We start from the raw sequence: 23,759 nt of genomic DNA, 5'->3' as shown, positions 1-23,759 counted from the left end.
TGACTTTGATTTTAATAGTTATTTGTACAACAAGAGATCAAAGTTTGATATTTCTTCGAGTGCTTATTTTGAGTCCCGTGCAAGCGAAAGATTCTATAATCTCGCTACGCTCGTGAATCTAATTTAGAATCTTGAGCGTAGTAAGGGACTCAACAGCGCACGAGATGTAAATAACTTTGATCTCGTGTAGTACACAACATTTTTCACCTCAGCAGTGAGAACATATTAGAGAACCCGAAAAATGTATTCCTTCTTCATCACTTACCTCTATTCACTCATGTTTTCTTAAGATATACCAACAATTAAATTTTCACCTCAGCAGCTCGAACCCTTGGTACTTTGCTACTTAAAAACAGTGAGCAAAATGCGATTTTGCTCATTTTGTCTCACTCAGTGAGCAAAATGCGATTTTGCTCACTGTTTTTAAGTAGCAAAGTACCCTTGTTCGAGCTGCTGAGGTGAAAAATAATTTACCTTTAACAAGTTTGACTTTATTTTTCTGTACATTTCCGAATTTCAGTGACCACTGTGAGACACTTTAGGTATAGAAAACAACTCTATTCGCTGATCTATTTTTTTATTCGGTAGACTAAAATGACATTTCATAGTATGAAATGACGTTTTATGTTCATACTATGAACTGTCATTTCAGTCTACCGAATAAAAAAATAGACATAAGTATTCAATATTTGATTTATCAAATCAAGTTTCTTTATTCCACCCTGTATATCAAGTGACTTGCGACGTAATTGTCGGAGCGATCAGTCTCTGTCACTACAAACTACCCACTTGACATCACTTGCGATGTCCATACTAGCAGTCGCTCGCGATATATCGAGTCGCGCGCGACATCGCAAGTCATGCTAAGCAGTCTGTAGCAGTCCAGGGGCCACATGGAAACGTTAGTCGACTGTTAATACGCATTTCATTCGATTACATACATTCAATCAACTCGATCGACCCCGTCCTTATTGTAACAAAACGAAGTGAAAACTTAAAATATTCGCGATACGATATAACCGCAACTGGCGACTGAAGTCATAACGCTATCTCTTACGATCTTGTTCAGTCTTGGCAAGCGTGAAAGAGACATGACTTCAGTAGCCATGTTTTGCGATTGGTACAGTCGGAGTCGGGTCCTCCCGTTTAGAAAATTGTGTTGGCAATGCGATTGATCGTCGATTGCTTTTTATTTGAGCTTTTCTACTTTAGGTACAGTTAACAGCAAAAATTGCTATTAAAACGATGATCTTCTACTTAGCTACTTTTGTTGCTATCTGTATTATTTCTTTGTACAATACAAACCATAATATAAACTGCAAAAAAGTTTTGCGTCAGTAGATTCCAGATGTCAATACATTTCATACTATCCTAATTCACATAATCTAATTACATACAAGGGTCCGATATATCACACGCGTCTTTCAAAACAGTTGGAATCTACGGAACACATTTAGTAATACCACCAATTTTTAATTAATTTGTTAGTGAATTACGCCGTTTTTAGTCTGTAAATCACAAAGATAATACATGCGACGATGTAAGGTACTTTCAAATCTTTTAAAAGGTCCCTGTGGCACATTAGCGACCTTACGGCGCGGGAATACTGTTAAATATTGTATACCCGCGCTATAATTTACACGTAAAAATGCGTCTTTTCTCAAATTAATCGTTTCTTACGTAGTGAATAAAGCTCAGTTAAAAATCAATCAACGACACATGCGCGTGGACAATCAGATTGCGAGGCAGATACATTGACAATCGGATTGTCGGTTGGCGGCCTAATCGCGAAGCAGACCGCTGTTTGACGGCAGAACAAGACGTACTTGAAACCAGTGATCATAGTTCAAAGCAGGCTCAGACATAAATAAAGACAACGCCATCTAGTGAACTCTCTGAGAGTTACCTATATGGCGTTGTTTTTTTTTTGCCTGAGGCCTAAGTGGCGACATCTACAACAACGATGAGGCACGTCAATTTTTAAGGAAATTAACCCTATTCCCAGGAGTCCACATTTTCCAGCCAAAAAACGACCCTGAGGTTGTAAATTTAGAGTTCAATTTTGTTCCTCATTTCTGACCCGATATCGTGCTTGGACTTTTTAATGTTCTTTTGCCAGTTTCAGAATTAATTCTACCCTCAACAGCACATCCTTTGCGACTAGTTTGCTACAGGCGTTCGCGTTCGTCATAAATCCAGACAAAACATCCGACTCTCGTGTTTGATTTTTATACAAATTTATCGTTGAAAGTATACGGATAAAATAAATGCAGATCGGCGAGGTAACAACTAAAGATAAAGAAGGGTTGGAAAGCCAGATGCTTTATTTTGTTTATGACGGCAATGCGATACGCCTTTTGGTTGTACAATCAGGCACAAACTGACCATTTGTAGACTTTTTCATATTAACATAAAGTGCTGATGCTGTGATTGAAACGCGATTTATTTCATTAAAAAAATAGAATGTAGAAGCTTCGAAATAATTAAGTTGTGTAGTCACTACGAAATGTTTGTCAGTTTTGAGAAAAAAATTAATGATACCGGCAAACTCATGTTACACTGAATTGTTTTAAGTATAGGCCGTTAAACTCATGGCTAAATTTACTTTAACGAATGAAACACTGAAAAACAATGTTCGTAAAGGCAGTTAACATGTAAGTCATAGAAGACAGTACAAAGAAACATTTTAGCATGCTAAATTTAGTCATATCTACTGCAACTGTTAACAACCAATTATGAGCCTTGTAGCTTGCAATAAATGAATTTTATTTTATTTTATTTAACATCTACAAGTGGTCAAGTGTGTCGTCAGCGAGAAGCTTATAATTTCACTGGAGGTTGCATGTACAACATTTTGAAGCGATTTTATTCACCTAACCTCCTTAGGCCCAAGGTCCCACCTATAGTACCTGTTCAGTTTGATGTAATCTAAACCATGCTCTTGCTCAATTGGAACAGTCGCTTTTGCTTTGTTTCGTTCAATTTTCCAACAACGCAAAATCAACTCTATTTCCTACAATTTAGGTTCAAATTTCAGTGGTAAATTTTGGATGTTTTGTTTGTATGGCTGGCCTTAGGAGGCTATACCGAACCAGCCCACGGTATACACTCCCGGACATTTTCTTTGAGGTGATACTTTTGCAAGTGCCTATCAAATTACAGGGTGGCCAAATAAGAGGTTATACACTTTATTTTTGAAATTTTATTCTATAAAACATAAAGAATATTAAGTATTCCTTGTTAAATATAATATGTAGGGTCAGCAATTACACATAGAAAATAATGTCAGACAAATGTCCACCTCTAGCAGCATGGCAGATGCGAACCCTTTTCATCGCGTTTTTCATCACTTTTTCACACATTTCTGGCGTTATCTCAGCGACAGTGTTTCGAATATTTTGTTTTAATTGCTGAAGGTTCGTTGGCCTATTAGCATAGACACGTCCCTTTAGATAGCCCCACAGAAAAAAGTCAAAAGCTGTTAAATCAGGCGATCTTGGGGGCCAGTCAATGTCACCGTTTCTCGAAATTAATCGACCGAGAAACGTTATTTTTAATGTTTCTATTGTTTTTAATGATTAAAACACGTTGTTCCGTCGTAAAACGCTCCATAATAAATTTGCCGTATCTACACAAACTAATTTTCATGCAATAACTGTCATATTTACCGTCAAAATAAAATGGCGACAAAAAAAAGTTGTATACCTCTAAGTTGGCCACCCTGTATATTACTAACTCTACCTACTTGCAAGGGAATCACCCTAAAGTTCCATAATCCGTGGTGATATTTTCCCGCGTCAAACTTGATGGACGTGCAAGCTCCAACCATAGAGAAAAAAATACATAGAGTGCTCACTCCACACATCAGTTTTAGTACCAAAAAGACTATTAGCATCTAGCATCGAGTAGCGGAACTATCAGTACTGCTACTTGACAATAGATGTAGCCACCGACCGGAAAGTCTTATGCTGTCGAGATAAGACTTTCCGGTCGGTGCTACATCTATTGTCAAGTAGCAGTACTGATAGTTCCGCTACTCGATGCTAGATGTAGACACTGAAATTAATAATCAGAACCAGGGATCGGATACCGGTATTTTTTGTATGGGAACGGAAACGGTATTTTTTACTTCATTTCTAATTGGGCAATCAAATAATACGAAGTCGTAACCTAAAAACACAACCGAGTCCTACATTTCGAGTATAAAATAATTCGAAAAAATGGTTATTTCTAAGTTTTTGCAAACAAACCGGTTCCGATCCCCGGTCAGAACTGATGTATGGAGTGAGCACTCTATGTATTTTTTTCTACATAGGCAAGCCTAGGCCCAGCCGGGCGGCTGCGGCGGGGTCCGCTGGCGGGGCTGCAGCGGCTGCAGCGACGACAGCGCCGAGTGCGCCGAGGAGCAGATGTCCTGGTACGAGAACTCGGGGAAGCGTTCCTCCTGGATGCGCGTCAGCGCGCCGTCCGCCTCGGGCGGCGTCAGCTCCACGCTCTCGCCCGTGAACTCCGAGTCGAAGTAGCGCGTGTCCGTGTCCGACTCCACCTGGGGATAGCGGCTGATTAATAAATAATAATATTTTCACCTCAGCAGCTCGAACAAGGGTACTTTGCTACTTAAAAACAGTGAGCAAAATCGCATTTTGCTCACTGAGTGAGACAAAATGAGCAAAATGCGATTTTGCTCACTCAGTGAGTAAAATGCGATTTTGCTCACTGTTTCTAAGTAGCAAAGTACCCTTGTTCGAGCTGCTGAGGTGAAAATTTAATTGTTGGTATATCTTAAGAAAACATGAGTGAATAAAGGTAAGTGATGAAGAAGGAATACATTTTTCGGGTTCTCTAATATGTTCTCACTGCTGAGGTGAAAAATGTTGTGTACTACACGAGATCAAAGTTATTTACATCTCGTGCGCTTTTGAGTCCCTTACTACGCTCAAGATTCTAAATTAGATTCACTCGCTACGCTCGTGAATCTATTATAGAATCTTTCGCTTGCACGGGACTCGAAATAAGCACTCGAAGAAATATCAAACTTTGATCTCTTGTTGTACAAATAACTATTTCACAGTTGACATCACTATAATTTTTAACTTTATTCATAAATTGATACGGACATTTTTGTAATAATAATAATTCACTAGGTGAAATAATTTATTTACAAATACAGTGGGTGGTAATAAAAGAAAATTAATAACTAGGTAAATTTTTGAAACGCTTTCCATAAATTGTAAAATTATTTTGTGACGCGACTCCTGTCCAGTCCTAAATATCATTACTTATTTTAACTTGGTGTAATTTATGCTGTATATAAATTGCTACCCTATAGTTAAGATGCATGCTGCATGCGATCAAATATTTGTATACCTGCACCCGTGGGTAAGACATAGAGAAACCTGTACATAATTTAACACCATAATTGTACCTATGTTTTCACAAATAAAAAGATTCTGATTCTGATAACAAACATGTGATTCCTCGGTTTATTGCCTGCGTAAGTCAGAAAGCTGTTCGCAACGTACGGCGTCTATTAAAAATCAAGACTTTAGAAACTAGGATATACCTACGAAGTACCACGGCCGGCTATGTTTAAATGAAAATTGCAAGTTGAATCTTCTTAGCGAGCAGTTACCAGAACCGAAGAAGGGATGGGCCATGATCTCATGGCTATCATCAGACCCGCCGCCCAATTTTAAGTCTGGCTCTTTATTGAGCAGGCTCTCTAGCAAGCTTAGAGGCACGCTATGTAGATATTCCTATCTGACGTTACTAAAACGATGCTGGTCTCACATCCTTCCATGTCCTTACATGGCGACCCAGCCAATGTCCCTGCGTTGTAAAGGGTCCTTGACAAGTAGGGTATTATACTGCATTTAAAATAAATTATTTCACACCATGCATGAAATAAAGCACCAGATAATTATAAGAAAAACATAGCAGTTATTTTTAAACACAAGTTATATTTAATAAATCGGATAGAAATATAAAAAGTAGGTGAGTTGACCTTGAGTTAATGTTTCATATAAATTCCATATTAGCAAATCGTTTTGACAGTACAAAAAATTACTGATTTGACTAGTAGGAAAATACCCTAGATATAACATACCTGAGGTTTAAACGGCGGCGGGATCTTCTTAGCGAGCAAATCCGCCCAGTTAACAGAAGCGAAGAAGGGATGGGCCATGATCTCATGGCTGTCATCAGGCCCGCCACCCAGATGAGGCTGGCTCTTTATTGAGCAGGCTCTCTAGCAAGCTTAGAGGCACACTATGTAGATATTCCTATCTGACGCCACACAAAACGATGCTGTTTCTCACTCCGTCCTTACATGGCGACCCAGCCAATGTCCCTGCGTTGTAAAGGGCCCTTGATAATTTGTGACATACCTGAGGTTTAAACGGCGGCGGGATCTTTTTAGCGAGCAAATCCGCCCAGTTGACAGAGGCGAAGAAGGGATGGGCCATGATCTCATGGCTGTCATCAGGACCACCACCCAGTTTTGAGTCTGGCTCTTTATTGAGCAGGCTTTCTAGCAAGCTTCGAGGCACACTATGTAAATATTCCTATCTGACGCCACACAAAACGATGCTGTTCTCACTCCGTCCTTACATGGCGACCCAGCCAATGTCCCTGCGTTGTAAAGGGCCCTTGATAATTTGTGACATACCTGAGGTTTAAACGGCGGCGGGATCTTCTTAGCGAGCAAATCCGCCCAGTTGACGGAGGCGAAGAAGGGATGGGCCATGATCTCATGGCTGTCATCAGGACCACCACCCAGTTTTGAGTCTGGCTCTTTATTGAGCAGGCTCTCTAGCAAGCTTAGAGGCACACTATGTAGATATTCCTATCTGACGTTACTAAAACAATGCTGTTCTCACTCCGTCCTTACATGGCGACCCAGCCAATGTCCCTGCGTTGTAAAGGGCCCTTGATAATTTGTGACATACCTGAGGTTTAAACGGCGGCGGGATCTTTTTAGCGAGCATATCCGCCCAGTTGACGGACGCGAAGAAGGGATGGGCCATGATCTCATGGCTGTCATCAGGACCACCACCCAGTTTTGAGTCTGGCTCTTTATTGAGCAGGCTTTCTAGCAAGCTTCGAGGCACACTATGTAAATATTCCTATCTGACGCCACACAAAACGATGCTGTTCTCACTCCGTCCTTACATGGCGACCCAGCCATGGGGGGGCCCTTGATAATTTGTGACATACCTGAGGTTTAAACGGCGGCGGGATCTTTTTAGCGAGCAAATCCGCCCAGTTGACGGAGGCGAAGAAGGGATGGGCCATGATCTCATGGCTGTCATCAGGACCACCACCCAGTTTTGAGTCTGGCTCTTTATTGAGCAGGCTCTCTAGCAAGCTTAGAGGCACACTATGTAGATATTCCTATCTGACGCCACACAAAACGATGCTGTTTCTCACTCTGTCCTTACATGGCGACCCAGCCAATGTCCCTGCGTTGTAAAGGGCCCTTGATAATTTGTGACATACCTGAGGTTTAAACGGCGGCGGGATCTTCTTAGCGAGCAAATCCGCCCAGTTGACGGAGGCGAAGAAGGGATGGGCCATGATCTCATGGCTGTCATCAGGCCCACCACCCAGATGAGGCTGGCTCTTTATTGAGCAGGCTCTCTAGCAAGCTTAGAGGCACACTATGTAGATATTCCTATCTGACGTTACTAAAACAATGCTGTTCTCACTCCGTCCTTACATGGCGACCCAGCCATGGGGGGGCCCTTGATAATTTGTGACATACCTGAGGTTTAAACGGCGGCGGGATCTTCTTAGCGAGCAAATCCGCCCAGTTAACAGAGGCGAAGAAGGGATGGGCCATGATCTCATGGCTGTCATCAGGACCACCGCCCAGTCTCGATGCTGGCTCCTTAGTGAGCAGGCCTGCGAGAAGGCTTCGCGCGGCCGCGGAGAGAGCCCGCGGGAACCGGACCTCTTCGGATACAATGAGGGCGAATAGCACCTGCGCAAGCGTAGACAGTTTTGTTAGTTCATAAAACCGGCCAAGTGCGAGTCGGACTCGCGCACGGAGGGTTCCGCACCATCAACAAAAAATAGAGCAAAACAAGCAAAAAACGGTCACCCATCCAAGTACTGACCCCGCCCGACGTTGCTTAACTTCGGTCAAAAATCACGTTTGTTGTATGGGAGCCCCACTTAAATCTTTATTTTATTCTGTTTTTAGTATTTGTTGTTATAGCGGCAACAGAAATACATCATCTGTGAAAATTTCAACTGTCTAGCTATCACGGTTCGTGAGATACAGCCTGGTGACAGACGGACGGACGGACGGTCGGACGGATGGGCAGCGGAGTCTTAGTAATAGGGTCCCGTTTTTACCCTTTGGGTACGGAACCCTAAAAATGATGGTAGTAGTAGTAGTAGTAAACTCTTTATTGTACAAAAAGACATATTAAAAATAACATACAAGTAGTGAGAAGTACAAAGGCGAACTTATCCCTGTGAGGGATCTTTCCAGTTAACCTATGAGTAGATGAGAGGAGAAAGTGAAAAGAGGGTGACGAATGCAGCAAAATGTACTACAAGGTACCAAAAAGATAAAGGGTATAAATACATACAAAATTTATAGGATAAACATACATATATTACACAAAAAGGAATGGGGAAAATACACTAAAAATTGGAAAGAATTAGTGTCCTGGCTTAATAGGGTTCCCTGTCAAATAATCCATTTATGAAGAATTGTTTATTAGTGGCAGGATATATGAGATTGTGAACGCTCGCAGCCCTATTCTGATGCTTTAGACAATCGGTGACATTTTTAAGAAACTTTAAGAGGTTTTCGGTAAGTCAGACTCAGTTCTCCATGTCTATTTTGCATCGCGTTATCGTAGCACAGACAAACCCTCGAAAAATCGTATTATAACAATATATTGTACCGTTAAATCAAGTATTGTAACATTAGTTTTTTTTGACTCGTCCATTTTATATGTGTTATAATAACGTTCTAGAAACTGTTTTGTTCTGAACACACGGAAATACAGGATAATCAAAATTCTAAGACAACGTAACACGATACATGCTTATAAAATTTATAATGTATAAAAATTATAAATTTTCTAAAAAACAAACATTGGTAATTACTTATCGGAGACAGCTATAGTCCGTAAGCTAAGCTAACTTTGCATTTGCGTCTTAAATAAACCAAAGTGCAGATGTCATTATTATCGTCATATTTTCATAGAAACTTGACATTACCACGCTTAGTCATTGCAAATGCTATGCTGAGCTAGCTGGGTCCGATTCTAAAAGTGTATGTCGATTTATAACGAATCAACTAATAATAACATAAAACCAAGGAGCTATCAATACTTCAGTAGGTACATATTTCCAAAACGCTTTGACGCATGTCTGTGTCATAACAGGATGTTTTAATCGATCAACAGGAAAACGAAATTTAAATTATGGTTTTATGATATTATGCAACTAATTAACAAAATATCCGGTGGCGAACAAAAAAGTTAACATTATCTACACATAAATAGGATGTAGGCATGTAACGTTTACGTCATTTTCCTGTACTATTGATGTATTTGCATAAATAAATTAAAACTATTTTAATTATGAAATAACGTACATTCATTAAATAAAACTAACCCTTATTTACCTAAAAACAACTGTATCGTAAAAAAGTATTGAAATAAACGCATTTGTATTAAAACTATTGTCAGGCGTGGCTCACTCCGCGATTTCGTCGCTTTGCTATAGGTAGCTAAAAGTACATCCGTTCCACACCAATTTTGGTGGCTAGCCATAAGCCGCGCGTGGCGCTGTCGCCACCTAGCGGCCATATCTGTCCTGATCATAACAGACGCTTTTTGTTAGAGAGTGAGTCTTCTGTACCTAGTACTATTATTTATTCAGTGCTACTGTACGACCCTCTAACACGGTTTAATCTCGTAAGGCTCAGTGTTCATTACAATGTACATATTCGTTGCAATCTAATTAGAATCTTTCTTGAACCAAATAAAGTAGCATTTATTTTGTTTCATAGTATTGTTTCAAACAAATGAAATTCATCCCAATTTACTTATACAAATTAAAAGATTGTTCACATATTTTTGAGCACCTTGGCCGCTCAATAGTCAAAATTTTACTCGTGATTTCGGGGTTGGTCTCATAGTAAAAGTAGCTCAGTATTCACCTCGCAAAATTTGGCTAAGGGTTCTAAAACACGTCATATTTTGAACCGGTTCCAAGCCTTGTACAATATATGTGTCTGTACCTCGTGGTCGCGGTTGTAGAAGGGCAGCCGGCCGCAGACCATCTCGTAGAGCACCACCCCGGTGCCCCACCAGTCCACGGCGGGCCCGTAGTCCGCGTCCTCCAGCACCTCGGGCGCCAGGTACTCTCTACACCTCGTGGTCTGTATCCATACCTCGTGGTCGCGGTTGTAGAAGGGCAGCCGGCCGCAGACCATCTCGTAGAGCACCACCCCGGTGCCCCACCAGTCCACGGCGGGCCCGTAGTCCGCGTCCTCCAGCACCTCGGGCGCCAGGTACTCTCTACACCTCGTGGTCTGTATCCATACCTCGTGGTCGCGGTTGTAGAAGGGCAGCCGGCCGCAGACCATCTCGTAGAGCACCACCCCGGTGCCCCACCAGTCCACGGCGGGCCCGTAGTCCGCGTCCTCCAGCACCTCGGGCGCCAGGTACTCTCTACACCTCGTGGTCTGTATCCATACCTCGTGGTCGCGGTTGTAGAAGGGCAGCCGGCCGCAGACCATCTCGTAGAGCACCACCCCGGTGCCCCACCAGTCCACGGCGGGCCCGTAGTCCGCGTCCTCCAGCACCTCGGGCGCCAGGTACTCTCTACACCTCGTGGTCTGTATCCATACCTCGTGGTCGCGGTTGTAGAAGGGCAGCCGGCCGCAGACCATCTCGTAGAGCACCACCCCGGTGCCCCACCAGTCCACGGCGGGCCCGTAGTCCGCGTCCTCCAGCACCTCGGGCGCCAGGTACTCTCTACACCTCGTGGTCTGTATCCATACCTCGTGGTCGCGGTTGTAGAAGGGCAGCCGGCCGCAGACCATCTCGTAGAGCACCACCCCGGTGCCCCACCAGTCCACGGCGGGCCCGTAGTCCGCGTCCTCCAGCACCTCGGGCGCCAGGTACTCTCTACACCTCGTGGTCTGTATCCATACCTCGTGGTCGCGGTTGTAGAAGGGCAGCCGGCCGCAGACCATCTCGTAGAGCACCACCCCGGTGCCCCACCAGTCCACGGCGGGCCCGTAGTCCGCGTCCTCCAGCACCTCGGGCGCCAGGTACTCTCTACACCTCGTGGTCTGTATCCATACCTCGTGGTCGCGGTTGTAGAAGGGCAGCCGGCCGCAGACCATCTCGTAGAGCACCACCCCGGTGCCCCACCAGTCCACGGCGGGCCCGTAGTCCGCGTCCTCCAGCACCTCGGGCGCCAGGTACTCTCTACACCTCGTGGTCTGTATCCATACCTCGTGGTCGCGGTTGTAGAAGGGCAGCCGGCCGCAGACCATCTCGTAGAGCACCACCCCGGTGCCCCACCAGTCCACGGCGGGCCCGTAGTCCGCGTCCTCCAGCACCTCGGGCGCCAGGTACTCTCTACACCTCGTGGTCTGTATCCATACCTCGTGGTCGCGGTTGTAGAAGGGCAGCCGGCCGCAGACCATCTCGTAGAGCACCACCCCGGTGCCCCACCAGTCCACGGCGGGCCCGTAGTCCGCGTCCTCCAGCACCTCGGGCGCCAGGTACTCTCTACACCTCGTGGTCTGTATCCATACCTCGTGGTCGCGGTTGTAGAAGGGCAGCCGGCCGCAGACCATCTCGTAGAGCACCACCCCGGTGCCCCACCAGTCCACGGCGGGCCCGTAGTCCGCGTCCTCCAGCACCTCGGGCGCCAGGTACTCTCTACACCTCGTGGTCTGTATCCATACCTCGTGGTCGCGGTTGTAGAAGGGCAGCCGGCCGCAGACCATCTCGTAGAGCACCACCCCGGTGCCCCACCAGTCCACGGCGGGCCCGTAGTCCGCGTCCTCCAGCACCTCGGGCGCCAGGTACTCTCTACACCTCGTGGTCTGTATCCATACCTCGTGGTCGCGGTTGTAGAAGGGCAGCCGGCCGCAGACCATCTCGTAGAGCACCACCCCGGTGCCCCACCAGTCCACGGCGGGCCCGTAGTCCGCGTCCTCCAGCACCTCGGGCGCCAGGTACTCGGGCGTGCCGCAGAACGTCTTCGTCGTGCGCCCGTACGTGATGTTCACCTGAATATAGAACATACGTCTCGGTAAACATATATCGGACTATACTGTCAATTTAATTTTGTTCCCGAAATATATTTGCAGCACTCCAGCAGTCACAACAAGATCTTCACCTGTAGACCTCTTTAGAGAAGTTTGGGTTATATTTATAAGAAATATATTAAGTAGTCGGTAAAATAGCCTAGCTAGGAATCAGAGTAGCGAGATAAAAGGACGAGCGAAAAGCTTAGCATCCCAATGCGCTGGTACTACAGACAAGACAGCATAGTAGCGCTACCCCCCCTGCCACAAATATACGGTAGATTTACTCCATTTTCGAGTCAAAGTGTCTTTGTGTGACGTCCGTGTCTTTGAACGGACCAATCACGGCACGGGACTCGCTCACCTCGTCCCCCGCACCCCAGTATTTTTGGCAGCATCGGTTTCAGGAAAGAATTGCTCTAAACTCCGTCTAGAGGATTCCTAGTCTATGGCTGGTAATCTCATCGCCGTAGAAACACATCGTCTCTTCGGAGAAGGAAGAATACTTGTTAGTATCGTACCTTGTAGAGTGCAAAGGTCAGCAATTTTGACATGTCCATCTTTATCCAGCAGCAGGTTCTCTAACCTCAGATCGGGGAAAAAATGCCTTCAGAATGCAAAAACCCCAATGCGCTGACGATCTCAGCGCCGTAGAATCGTCCCTACTAGAATAAAAATAAGTAACGTAAGTACCTTGCAGAGTCCAAAGTCAGCAATCTTGACACGTCCATCCTTGTCCAGCAGTAAATTCTCCAATTTCAGATCGCGGTATATAATGCCCTCAGAGTGTAGGTATCCGAGCGCGCTGACGATCTCAGCGCCGTAGAATCGTACCTTCTCCAGAGAAACGCTCTCAAAAAAATAAAAATAACGTAAGTACCTTGCAGAGTCCAAAGTCAGCAATCTTGACATGTCCATCCTTGTCCAGCAGTAGATTCTCCAACTTCAGATCGCGGTATATAATGCCCTCAGAGTGTAGGTATCCGAGCGCGCTGACGATCTCAGCGCCGTAGAATCGTACCTTCTCCAGAGAAACGTTCTCAAAAAAATAAAAATAACGTAAGTACCTTGCAGAGTCCAAAGTCAGCAATCTTGACATGTCCATCCTTGTCCAGCAGTAGATTCTCCAACTTCAGATCGCGGTATATAATGCCCTCAGAGTGCAGGTATCCGAGCGCGCTGACGATCTCAGCGCCGTAGAATCGCGCCCTGTCTTCGGTGAAGGACCGTTCGCGGGAGAGGTGGAAGAAAAGCTCGCCCCCGTTGGCGTACTCCATGCAAAAAAACACGCGGTCGGCCGTTTGGAACGAGAAGCGGAGCGCCTGCAACCAATAAACAGTTAATAATGTATGCCTTTGGTTACTTATTAGGGTTAATCAACTTTTTCTTGTCACACGTTGCTATGGTTACGGTCTCCTGAGTCACTCTTAAAATTCTAGGTTTTTCGTATTTAAATGAACCAAACTTGCATTTTATGGTAGTTATAAGACCTTTCCATAATGGGACATCTACTGAGCATGTTAGTAGAACATGGTACAGCAGTTCTTCTAACAATCTATGCTACATATTATCTTCTCGCTGATGGGACAGAATAACAACAAAAAATAGTTGATTGAACCATTACATACTTTAATATCTGGGAGACAGAGCTTTGCTCGAAAAACATAATAACTCAACAATGCGCGTTTTCCCAGAGATAACTAGCTAGATCGATTATTCGCCTCATATAGCAAATTTCATCGAAATCGTTAGAGCCGTTTCCGAGATCCCCGAAATATGTAAATATACAAGAATTGCTCGTTTAAAGGTTATAAATAATAATAAATAAATATTATAGGACATTCTTACACAGATTGACTAAGTCCCACAGTAAGCTAAAGAAGGCTTGTAGGTATAAAGCGCGATATTTTTTCTCACTTTTCTGTTCGTAAGTAAGACATCTATTTCAGAGGGGCTACCGCGAAAACCGAATTTCGCAAATTGCGGGGATCTTTCTCTTTTACTCCAATGAAGACGTAATATTTTAGTGACATAGAAAAATGCCGTTTTCCGCGGTAGCCCCGCAGTTTATAAATTATCTAACAGCTATTTATCAGTTACCGTGAGGAAAGGATGCTTAGTCTTCTTAAGAACGTGGTTCTCTGTGAGCGTGTGCGTGACCTCGTCCTTCTGGATGATGAGATGCTTCTTCAGGATCTTCATGGCGTACAGCTTGCCGGTGCCCTTCTCGCGCGACAGGACAACTTTGCCGAACGTCCCCTTGCCGAGCACTTTCAAGAACTCGAACTTTTCCAATGTCTGCGGGCAAAAAGGTTTAATTAAAATCAATCTCGATGTAATACATCTGTAGCTAAAGCAGTTTTTTTATATACTACGAGGATGGAAGCAAGCAATGGACAAGAAATTGTCGAAAATTATTGAGGGCGCCACTTCCTACGTAACTGTCACATTTTTGACGTAAAATGCTTAAACATGGCAACAATTTAGTATAAATAAATAAATATTGGGGGACATCTTACACAGATCAACCTAGCCCCAAACTAAGCAAAGCTTGTACTATGGGTACTAGGCGACGATATACATACTTATATAGATAAATACATACTTATATACATAGAAAACATCCATGACTCTGGAACAAATATTAGTGTTCATCACACAAATAAAATAATAATATGGCATTTTTTTAGTTCCATTTCATTTAATTTAAATCGCACTATACGGAAATAATCGTTATCCTTATGGACGCCTGTAACTTCAGACATGACCATATAAGGATTCACTAAATCGAATCGTACCAATTAAATAATCGTCAGCATCAATAGTAGTGGCTGAAACACCGCACCAAAATTATATGCCACCCTGGAAACACTTCCAAATAGATATAACTTTACAAGTTACGTATTATATAAACTTGCGTTTCTGTATGCTGATTATATACATATATGCGGCTGTGGTAACCTTGAATAGCCTGGGGTAGATACGAATTAACAGGAAAAATGTTAACATTTGCAGTGGGAACGATTCTAGGAATTAATTCTTTAAGGGCCGAGCGACGACCAAAAATTCGCGCCCAGTATGCACCAAAATAAATAACAAGTTTTAGAATGGATATAGTAAAAATGAACAGGAAAAGATAAATAAATATACGCAGTACGGTTCTTGGAAGTTAACCCCCATAAAACTTAGCAAACCTTTGTTGAAGAAATGCTACTTTATTTGGTCTATGAAAGCTTCTATTTAGATTGAAACGGAGTGTACATTGTAATGCACATTAGGCTCGTGCCTAATTAGCTCGTGCCTATGTTATAACCTCGTGGTTATAACATCGTTCACGCCGTTAACCGACTGTGAACCTTATTGCAACATCATTAAGTCCATTGATTGACGGTCAGTTAAGTATTGTTGTTGCAGACATAGGCCGTAAAAGGGCATGCAAACGCAAACATCCTTATCCCGTTATCGCGGGCATCGTAAATAAGCTGCATGACGCGCGCTTAGTCAGCGCGGTTTTCCTGATCGGCGTGCGTCAGTTGCAGCCGATACTGTACAAACAGCAATACTCTTAAGGTGGACCTTATTACAAAGGGCATAAGGTCCACTGATGGACAGTTAAGAGTGTAGGCGATGGTACAGTCGGCCAAAAATGTGGTCTACCACCCTACGGTTGAGGTTCGTTTGAACGTCATGAGACAATAAGGTCGATTTACTTTAAACTCCGTTACAAAGTCAACCTTAGGGATCGTTAGATCTCGCAGAAACTTTTGTCAAAACTGGTAGACCACTTTCTTGCCCCACTGTACCTAGTACTGTACTGTACTGTAGTAGTACTGTAGTGTACTGTAGTAGTAAGCGAAGAATTCATTCATTACTTTTTTACTCGCAATGCTTATAAAAGTTTAGTTGTCTTGAGGTGTTTTCAGATTTTAACACATTTTTATTTTTATTTAATACAATGGATTATGTACCTATATTTTTTCTTTTATAATTGCATTTATACAGTTTTCCTGTGTATCGTGCGTCAGTTGCAGGCGAACAAGAATTCATTCACCTTGTTTACAAGTAAAACTCAAGACAACAATGTCCTGACGCGTGTTGCGTGTTCAGGTTTTAATGAGTTAATAAAACAGGGACGCTTTCCACATAGATTTTCGTACATTGACTACATTGTTGCTATCTATATTGCACTCGCATAATTATATTGCTGTTCCGCCCATGATACCGGTTGTCAATGTCACTGTGCGAACTTGACAGCAATATAATTATGTGGACAGCAACAGGAGGGCGAATGAACGAAAATTTATATGGCAAGCGTTTCTTCTCTTTCATCACACTCGCTCAGTAAATGTGGAGTTGCACGCAGGCTTAGCGGGGGTAATAGAAAAAGCGTTTTCCCTAGGGAGTAATGAAGTTTCTAGTACCATTAATTAACAGTTTTTTTGTCTTTATACTTAATTTTTGTATCGCAAGTGTGATGAAAAACATTGTGTGTAACTCGGGGCGTAATAATATTGCAAACTCGAGTCTATAAATCGCTCTGGCAAGCCGTCGCGATTTAACTTACTCTCGTTTAACTTACGCCCCATGTAGCACAATGTACTATAGCATTGTGACCCTCCTGTCAAAATAGTTGGTTTTGAACAAAGCAAATTTTTTATTTTTCTGCGCAGTCAAGAACTAGTAAATATTAATCGATAAAACTTTAACTTAAAAAACCTTAAGTCCCTAAGCTCAACTAATATATGGATTCGTTCAAGTTTTCCTCTAACTTTTGCACTGCAAAGGTTCTTTAGTTATCGTTTTGGAGCCCCGATAAAAGCCGAAGGTCGCTAAACTATAAACGTCTACCAGGAAAAATGGCACACAAGGCCAAAAAGAGGAAAGCGGGCGGCTACCGCAAAAACGGGAATACCAAATTAACGGGCCTTTGGTCGTTTAGCGATAGTTAATTTAAATGGATGCAGGCGAAACATTTTAAAAATAAAATAAAAAATAAAAATGTAGGGTCGAGAGCAAAAATATACTTCATTAGTATTCTCTTTATGATATAGGAGGCAAACGAACATGTAGACGAATCGCCTGATGGTAAACAATTACCGTCGTCCATGGACACCCGCACCAGAGGGGTTGCGAATGCGTTGCTGGCCTTTAAGAGTACCCTCTTTTCATGCAGTCAGAAGGATCGGTCATTCCAGTTTAATAAGTTTAGGTGTGCGAGGCAAGAAGTTTCTTTAGAAACACCGTATGTGTATTTCCCGTAGTCAAAATGATAAAAAGGCATAAGTTATAGTTTTGTCATTTCCGTCTGTCCACCGTATGCATCTGACAGACACATTACTCGGAAATCTGGAGCCACCAGCGCTCAGCTGAAACTAGCATCTCAGTAACAGTGCACAGTTACCCATAGAAAAAATAGTAAAAGAGCCGGTGGGTACTCCCGATACGGCGCGGGTCCTTGAAGCTGGTGCCAAGCTGCGCGATGTCGCGGTCCTCGGCGTCTTGTGCGGTGCTCGAGCCCGCATTGGGGCCCCCAGCGCTCTGCTGAGATCTCAACTGTTACATATAGAAAATACTAAAAGAGCCGGTGGGTACTCACGATACGGCGGGGGTCCTTGAAACTGGTGCCGAGCTGTGCAATGTCGCGGTCCTCGGCGTCTTGTGCGGTGCTCGAGCCCGCACTGGGGCCCCCAGCGCTCTGCTGAGATCTCAACCGTTACCGATAGAAAATACTAAAAGAGCCGGGGGGTACCCACGATACGGCGCGGGTCCTTGAAGCTGGTGCCGAGCTGTGCGATGTCGCGGTCCTCGGCATCTTGCGCGATGCTCGAGCCCGCACTGGGGCCCTCAGCGCTCTGCTGAGATCTCAACCGTTACCTATAGAAAATACTAAAAGAGCCGGCGGGTACTCATGATACGGCGCGGGTCCTTGAAGCTGGTGCCGAGCTGTGCGATGTCGCGGTCCTCGGCGTCCTGTGCGGTACTCGAGCCCGCACTGCGCCCCCAGCGCTTAGTTGAGACTAGCACCTCCACAGTTACCTATAGAAAATACTAAAAGAGCAGGTGGGTACTCACGATACGGCGCGGGTCCTTGAAGCTGGTGCCGAGCTGCGCGATGTCGCGGTCCTCGGCGTCCTGTGCGGTACTCGAGCCCGCACTGCGCCCCCAGCGCTTAGTTGAGACTAGCACCTCCACAGTTACCTATAGAAAATACTAAAAGAGCAGGTGGGTACTCACGATACGGCGCGGGTCCTTGAAGCTGGTGCCGAGCTGTGCGATGTCGCGGTCCTCGGCGTCTTGTGCGGTGCTCGAGCCCGCACTGGGGCCCCCAGCGCTCAGCTGGGATGACACGAAGCGGATCGCCGCTACCCATTCCTCGCTGTGGAAAATAGAGATATTAAAACAGGAAAGGATAAGATGTTTTTAAGATGTCGTGTTGGAGAAGGATACTCAGTATTCCATGGAAAGTAGAACTAATGGGTAACTAGATGATACCAGTTTTTTAGAGTTCCGTAGCAAAATATGACGCAATCCTTAAAATAATAAACTTTTATTAGTAACGAAATGCAAACAAACCCTCTAATCTACATATTTTGCCATCTGGCACCATAACGTAAAGCAAACTAGGTGCTAGTGGTAACAAATATATGAATACCAGTTAAATGACAATTTTAAAGATACAAATGTTAATTTACGATTTTTTTCTACATTTTATTGTTGGATTTATTGGTTTATATATCCATGCCAAATTGCAGCTTTCTAGCACTAACGATCACGGAGCAAAGCCTCAGACAGACAGACTAGACTGACGGACATGGCGAAACTATAAGGGTTCCTAGTTGACTACGGAACCCTAAAAATACGTTCGTGTACGGAATTTCCCGCCGACGGCTTTGACCGCATTGACCTTATAAATACCTTATATCATAATAACAAGTTCATGTCACAGAGCAAAGAAGTTTAATTATTTTATTGTAAAATAGTGATTTCTGATGGCATTTTGCATAGATATCACTATCAGCAGTGCCTTCAGCCTTATTGACAACTTCTATGGAGACAAACAAGAACAAAATAATCCCGATAGGTGAAAAATTTATATTAAACATGCATTTATACTCAGTAAGGTCAGCCTTACGCTTTTTTCTGCTAATTTGCATCATGTAAACAAAGTCATTAAGTTTTTGTATACGGATACCATTGTGTCGCTTAAAAGATATTGCGCCTGATAAGCTAAGTGCTCATTTTACAAGCTTTTATTTAACTTGCAATGTTTGTGTTATGTATAGACAATGATTGTAATTATATTATGATTGAAATATGTATTATGTATATTCGGGTCAAATCTTTTGAAACCAAATTTTGAATCAAAATCTGTTAAAAAATTTGCATTTGTTTGGTCTCAATGACAGTGCAGCCCTACCTAACCCGTCTACCTCCACCCTGCAAGCGCCAGTATTTTCCTCGCAATAGGTTCAATAAAATTTAAATTATGTTAATTTGAACAGAGTTGTTTTGATCAATATGAAAGCCAAACAAAATCAGCTCTATTTCGTACATTTAGCGTCAAATTTCACTAGACAGTTTTATACTTTTTTAGGGTTCCGTACCCAAAGGGTAAAAACGGGACCCTATTACTAAGACTCCGCTGTCCGTCCGTCCGTCCATCTGTCACCAGGCTGTATCTCACGAACCGTGATAGCTATCGTTGAAATGTTCACATATGATGTATTTTTGTTGCCGCTATAACAACAAATACTAAAAACAGAATAAAATAAAGATTTAAGTGGGGCTCCCATACAACAAACGTGATTTTTGACCGAAGTTAAGCAACGTCGGGCGGGGTCAGTACTTGGATGGGTGACCGTTTTTTTGCTTGTTTTGCTCTATTTTTTGTTGATGGTGCATATGTATTATGTCGGTATTATGGCATAGTATTAGCCAACTGTTGAGTTTCCTTGTTATAGGAGGAAACAATATGTGTTTCCGCAGCTCAATTAAGTTTGAGTAGATCTCTAACTTATTGTTCTGATAAATTATTCTGTATATAGGCTCCATAATGTTGACATTTTATACTCTATTTGTGCTTGAATGGGTCTTCACAGACAACATCCACCATCAGAGGAAATTACTTTGCCAAACAGCTAAGTACCTATATACATAAAAAATACTATTCTTGGTCAACCAGATCTTGACAGTAGAAAAAGGCGGCAAATTTGAAAAATGTAGGCGCGAAGGGATATCGTCCCATAGAAAATTTGAATTTCGCGCCTTTTTTTACTGACAAGATTTGGTTGATAATTCTGAATGAACCCAGAGACAATGTTTTTTGCCTTCCACAAAATGGTTGATTAAAGTCAATCAAATTTAAATTTAAACTTTTGCCAAATAGATGTCATTCCTGAAAGATATCTCACCTGAAGGGGATTATGAAAACTTGCCTAAAGCTTAGATGAAAGACATGTATGAATGAGATTAATTAAGATTTTACTATAATTAAAGATGGCTAGAAGCTGCTGTAGCATTGGCTCTTTGTAAACATCAGGGTTCAAAGTCCAATCTGTGAACTACACCTCCATACACAAGTATCCAAACACTCAAACTGAGACTTGTTTGAAATACACAAGGAAAGGCATTATTCTGAGAGTAATCAATGGAAAATTTAATCTACTTGAGTGTTTTTCTGTCAAACCCAGGTGGTTTAGGTGGCAATATTAACAAACAAAATTAGCATGCATATTTATAAACCACCCATCACTGTACATTAAATACAATTAGTCATGCTGAGGGTTCCGCTAAATTGCAACAATACATGTAGCGGCTGCACCAACAACAAAAATAACTCATATTTATGCATGAATACTGATCATATTGTTACTCATCATGATGTATATAATTAAATGAGTGTATTTGATGACAGTTGTTTACTTAATGAGTTTGCCGTTTTAAAAACAACTTAGTTTAGGCATAACGTGCGGGTTCATTGATAAATGAGCATAACATGTTTTCATGTCATCACATCATCAAAACTGATACTTGTTAGCCTGGCTGCAGCAGCAGGCTTTAACAAACTTACCGTTCCTTCTCGGTGTCCACAGAGAAGTTGCGCTCGATGACCGTGGTCCACTGGAGACCACGGATCGTGAAGGTGTACGGCCGCGGCTTGTCCGTGGCCATGATCTGGCAGTCGCGCACCGTGAACTTGTTCAGCGGGTCGCGGTAGTGCCGCCGCTCCGGCTGCGCCTTGAAGCCCACCAGGTCCCCATTGTCAAACAGCACGAAGTAGCGGTCGCGCCAGTTCCGGATGTGCTCGCCGCGCTTCTGCAGCCAGCCCTCCTTCACGATGCCAGCCGGCTCCTCGCCGACGGCACCGGGCGCCGCCTCGGCCATGCCGCCCGAGCCCGAGCCCTGTTTGATAACAGACGCCCGACGGCCGCCGTGCTAGTTCGACACCACGTTTCCCCGTCGCGGATCGTCACGAGCTAGACTCCCGACTTGCCCGGGTCTTTCACCTAGACTGGTTCGACCCGCGCACTGCGCGACTACACATTTTCACGTTTCAGGAAACAATAATGCACTGATTTCGACGTATTTCTCCTCACGGAAAACGACACGCACGTAAGCGACGTAGCCTTGCAGTAAGTTATGCGGATAAATTACAAAATAATGTCTGGAACACGATAACAAGCGCTTTGGTGCGCTGAAACCTACAAGAGAGACAGAGAGAGCCGATTAGTTTCTAAAATTTGACACGGACTCTTTTACGTAGTCGGACTGTAACCTATTTTGACAAATTAGTACCATATGTCTGCCACCAGGTGAAAAACTGGCGTTGTTTCATTTTTTTTAAAACGTTCCGTTTTGCCCAAATTTATAATTATTATTTTAAGGCTTCATTAGCTTCATAAGATTTAGATGAGAAAAATAAAGAAAATAATGTAAATCTAATAAAGTCATAAATATTATACCAGTCGTATACAAATTAGCAAACAAAGTAAATATCTGATTATTATGTAGGTTCACAATATATACAAACAGGAATCTAGGTAGGGTTACCAGATGACAGGAATTTTCCTGACATGTCAGGAGTTTTGGCCTTTTGTCAGGAATGGGGACGGAACACGAAAATGTCAGGAATTTTTTGAACTGATTGACTTTATTATAAAGTACCTTTTTATTTACTTAAATTAATCAAAAACATTGTAAAAAAATAATAAATGAGATTCACTCGACTTACAAGCATACATATACATGATGACCATCACTAACGGCTAGACCCCCCCCCCCGTCGTCGTCGTGAAAAATATGAATGTCAGGAAAAATATTCGGAAATCAGGAATTTTGTCAGGAAATTCTAAATTTGTATCTGGTAACCCTAAATCTAGGTCTTAATCCTAGTGAGTATATTCTTTGGTCTTGATCATGGTATAATATGTTTTATTAGACCATGGTCTTGATATTATTGATAAACTTGGTCAACCAGATCTTGACAGTAGAAAAAGGCGGCAAATTTGAAAAATGTAGGCGCGAAGAGGCGCGAAGGGATATCGTCCCATAGAAAATTTGAATTTCGCGCCTTTTTTTACTGACAAGATTTGGTTGACCAGCTATATTTGCCAAATAATAATTGAAAAAAAAAATACCTATTTGATTGACACCAAGCCATACACCAAGATCAAAATAAATATTGACACAATTTGTAAGATATAATACATTCATTATCTTTGATATTTCTCATTTACTTTAAGCTTGCTGTAAGCCATCTTTAAGCTCTCTGACCGTCTAAAGCTTATTATTAATCTGGCTCAGAAGCGGCTTTCTGTATGTTCGTTTTTGTTCAATAAAACGGGGTCAAGGTCAGACCCGTGAGGACATGGTCGTATCGATGTCATACGGAGCTTTAACAGGAAAAAACGACGTAGCATTCCACCCCCTTTATCTTCGTTCCCGATCCCGATCTATGGTGGGTGGTAATTTATATTTTAATTTCGGTCTTTAGGGGGGCGTAGTGTGAACGAGGGTGTCCACGGTAACTAGGTCACGGGATCCCTTCTTGGCCCTTCTAACACGGGGTCTAACAGAAGTAACTCCATATACATTACAAATGAGCTTCTTATTCCCGCGGTAGGTAGTTTTAAAACTCTTGTATTCTTGTAAGGTATGAAATGGGCAAAAGGTAAAAGTACCAATGGGATGGGTAAAGCAAAGGGGCCGTGGCGAGTTGAATTTGTTATCTATATAGGTAGTAGGTAGGTACTTTTGATTTACGCGCAGGAATAAATTTGGACATGAGGGTGGATGTCAAAAAAATTAAGTTGCCAAGTAGCTATGTCCGTTTTATGTCAACCACCCCGACCCCGAGCTTTTTCTACATAGGTACCAAATTCCAATAAAAAATGGTTTAGTAGTTTAGCCCCAAAAATCATTAAATTTTCATATTTAATATATTAGTAGATAGTTATAGGTAGGTTAG

The 23,759-nt window shown here is 42.9% G+C and overlaps 2 protein-coding genes across 2 annotated transcripts in view; both read right to left on the bottom strand.

Moving 5' to 3' along the window:
- Positions 1-23,759, bottom strand: part of LOC134653594 (large ribosomal subunit protein uL14m) — a 313,686-nt gene that overhangs the window by 224,833 nt on the left and 65,094 nt on the right. The window lies entirely within an intron of this gene.
- Positions 4,322-22,096, bottom strand: LOC134653725 (RAC serine/threonine-protein kinase). Its single transcript, XM_063509120.1, has 7 exons — positions 21,363-22,096; positions 18,527-18,668; positions 14,393-14,590; positions 13,360-13,614; positions 12,101-12,274; positions 7,763-7,981; positions 4,322-4,546 (listed from the first exon to the last, which is right to left on the bottom strand). The coding sequence occupies exons 1-7, from the start codon at positions 21,674-21,676 to the stop codon at positions 4,322-4,324; spliced, it is 1,527 nt and encodes a 508-aa protein (XP_063365190.1). The 5' UTR covers positions 21,677-22,096.

The sequence above is a fragment of the Cydia amplana genome, chromosome 13, assembly GCF_948474715.1.
Source record: "Cydia amplana chromosome 13, ilCydAmpl1.1, whole genome shotgun sequence".
In the NCBI taxonomy this organism is placed as follows: Eukaryota; Metazoa; Arthropoda; class Insecta; order Lepidoptera; family Tortricidae; genus Cydia; species Cydia amplana.
The sequence above is the reverse complement of the archived record's forward strand: the minus strand, read 5'-3'. Positions and strand labels throughout refer to the sequence as shown.

Excerpts from the sequence above, each read along its gene's own strand:
- LOC134653725 (XM_063509120.1), bottom strand. The coding sequence starts at position 21,676 with ATGGCCGAGGCGGCGCCCGGTGCCGTCGGCGAGGAGCCGGCTGGCATC. Across the intron at positions 12,275-13,359 it reads CTGACTTTGGACTCTGCAAG|GTGAACATCACGTACGGGCG; the intron begins GTACTTACGTTA and ends TTCTATATTCAG. Across the intron at positions 7,982-12,100 it reads TCTACAACCGCGACCACGAG|GTGCTATTCGCCCTCATTGT; the intron begins GTATGGATACAG and ends ACGCTTGCGCAG.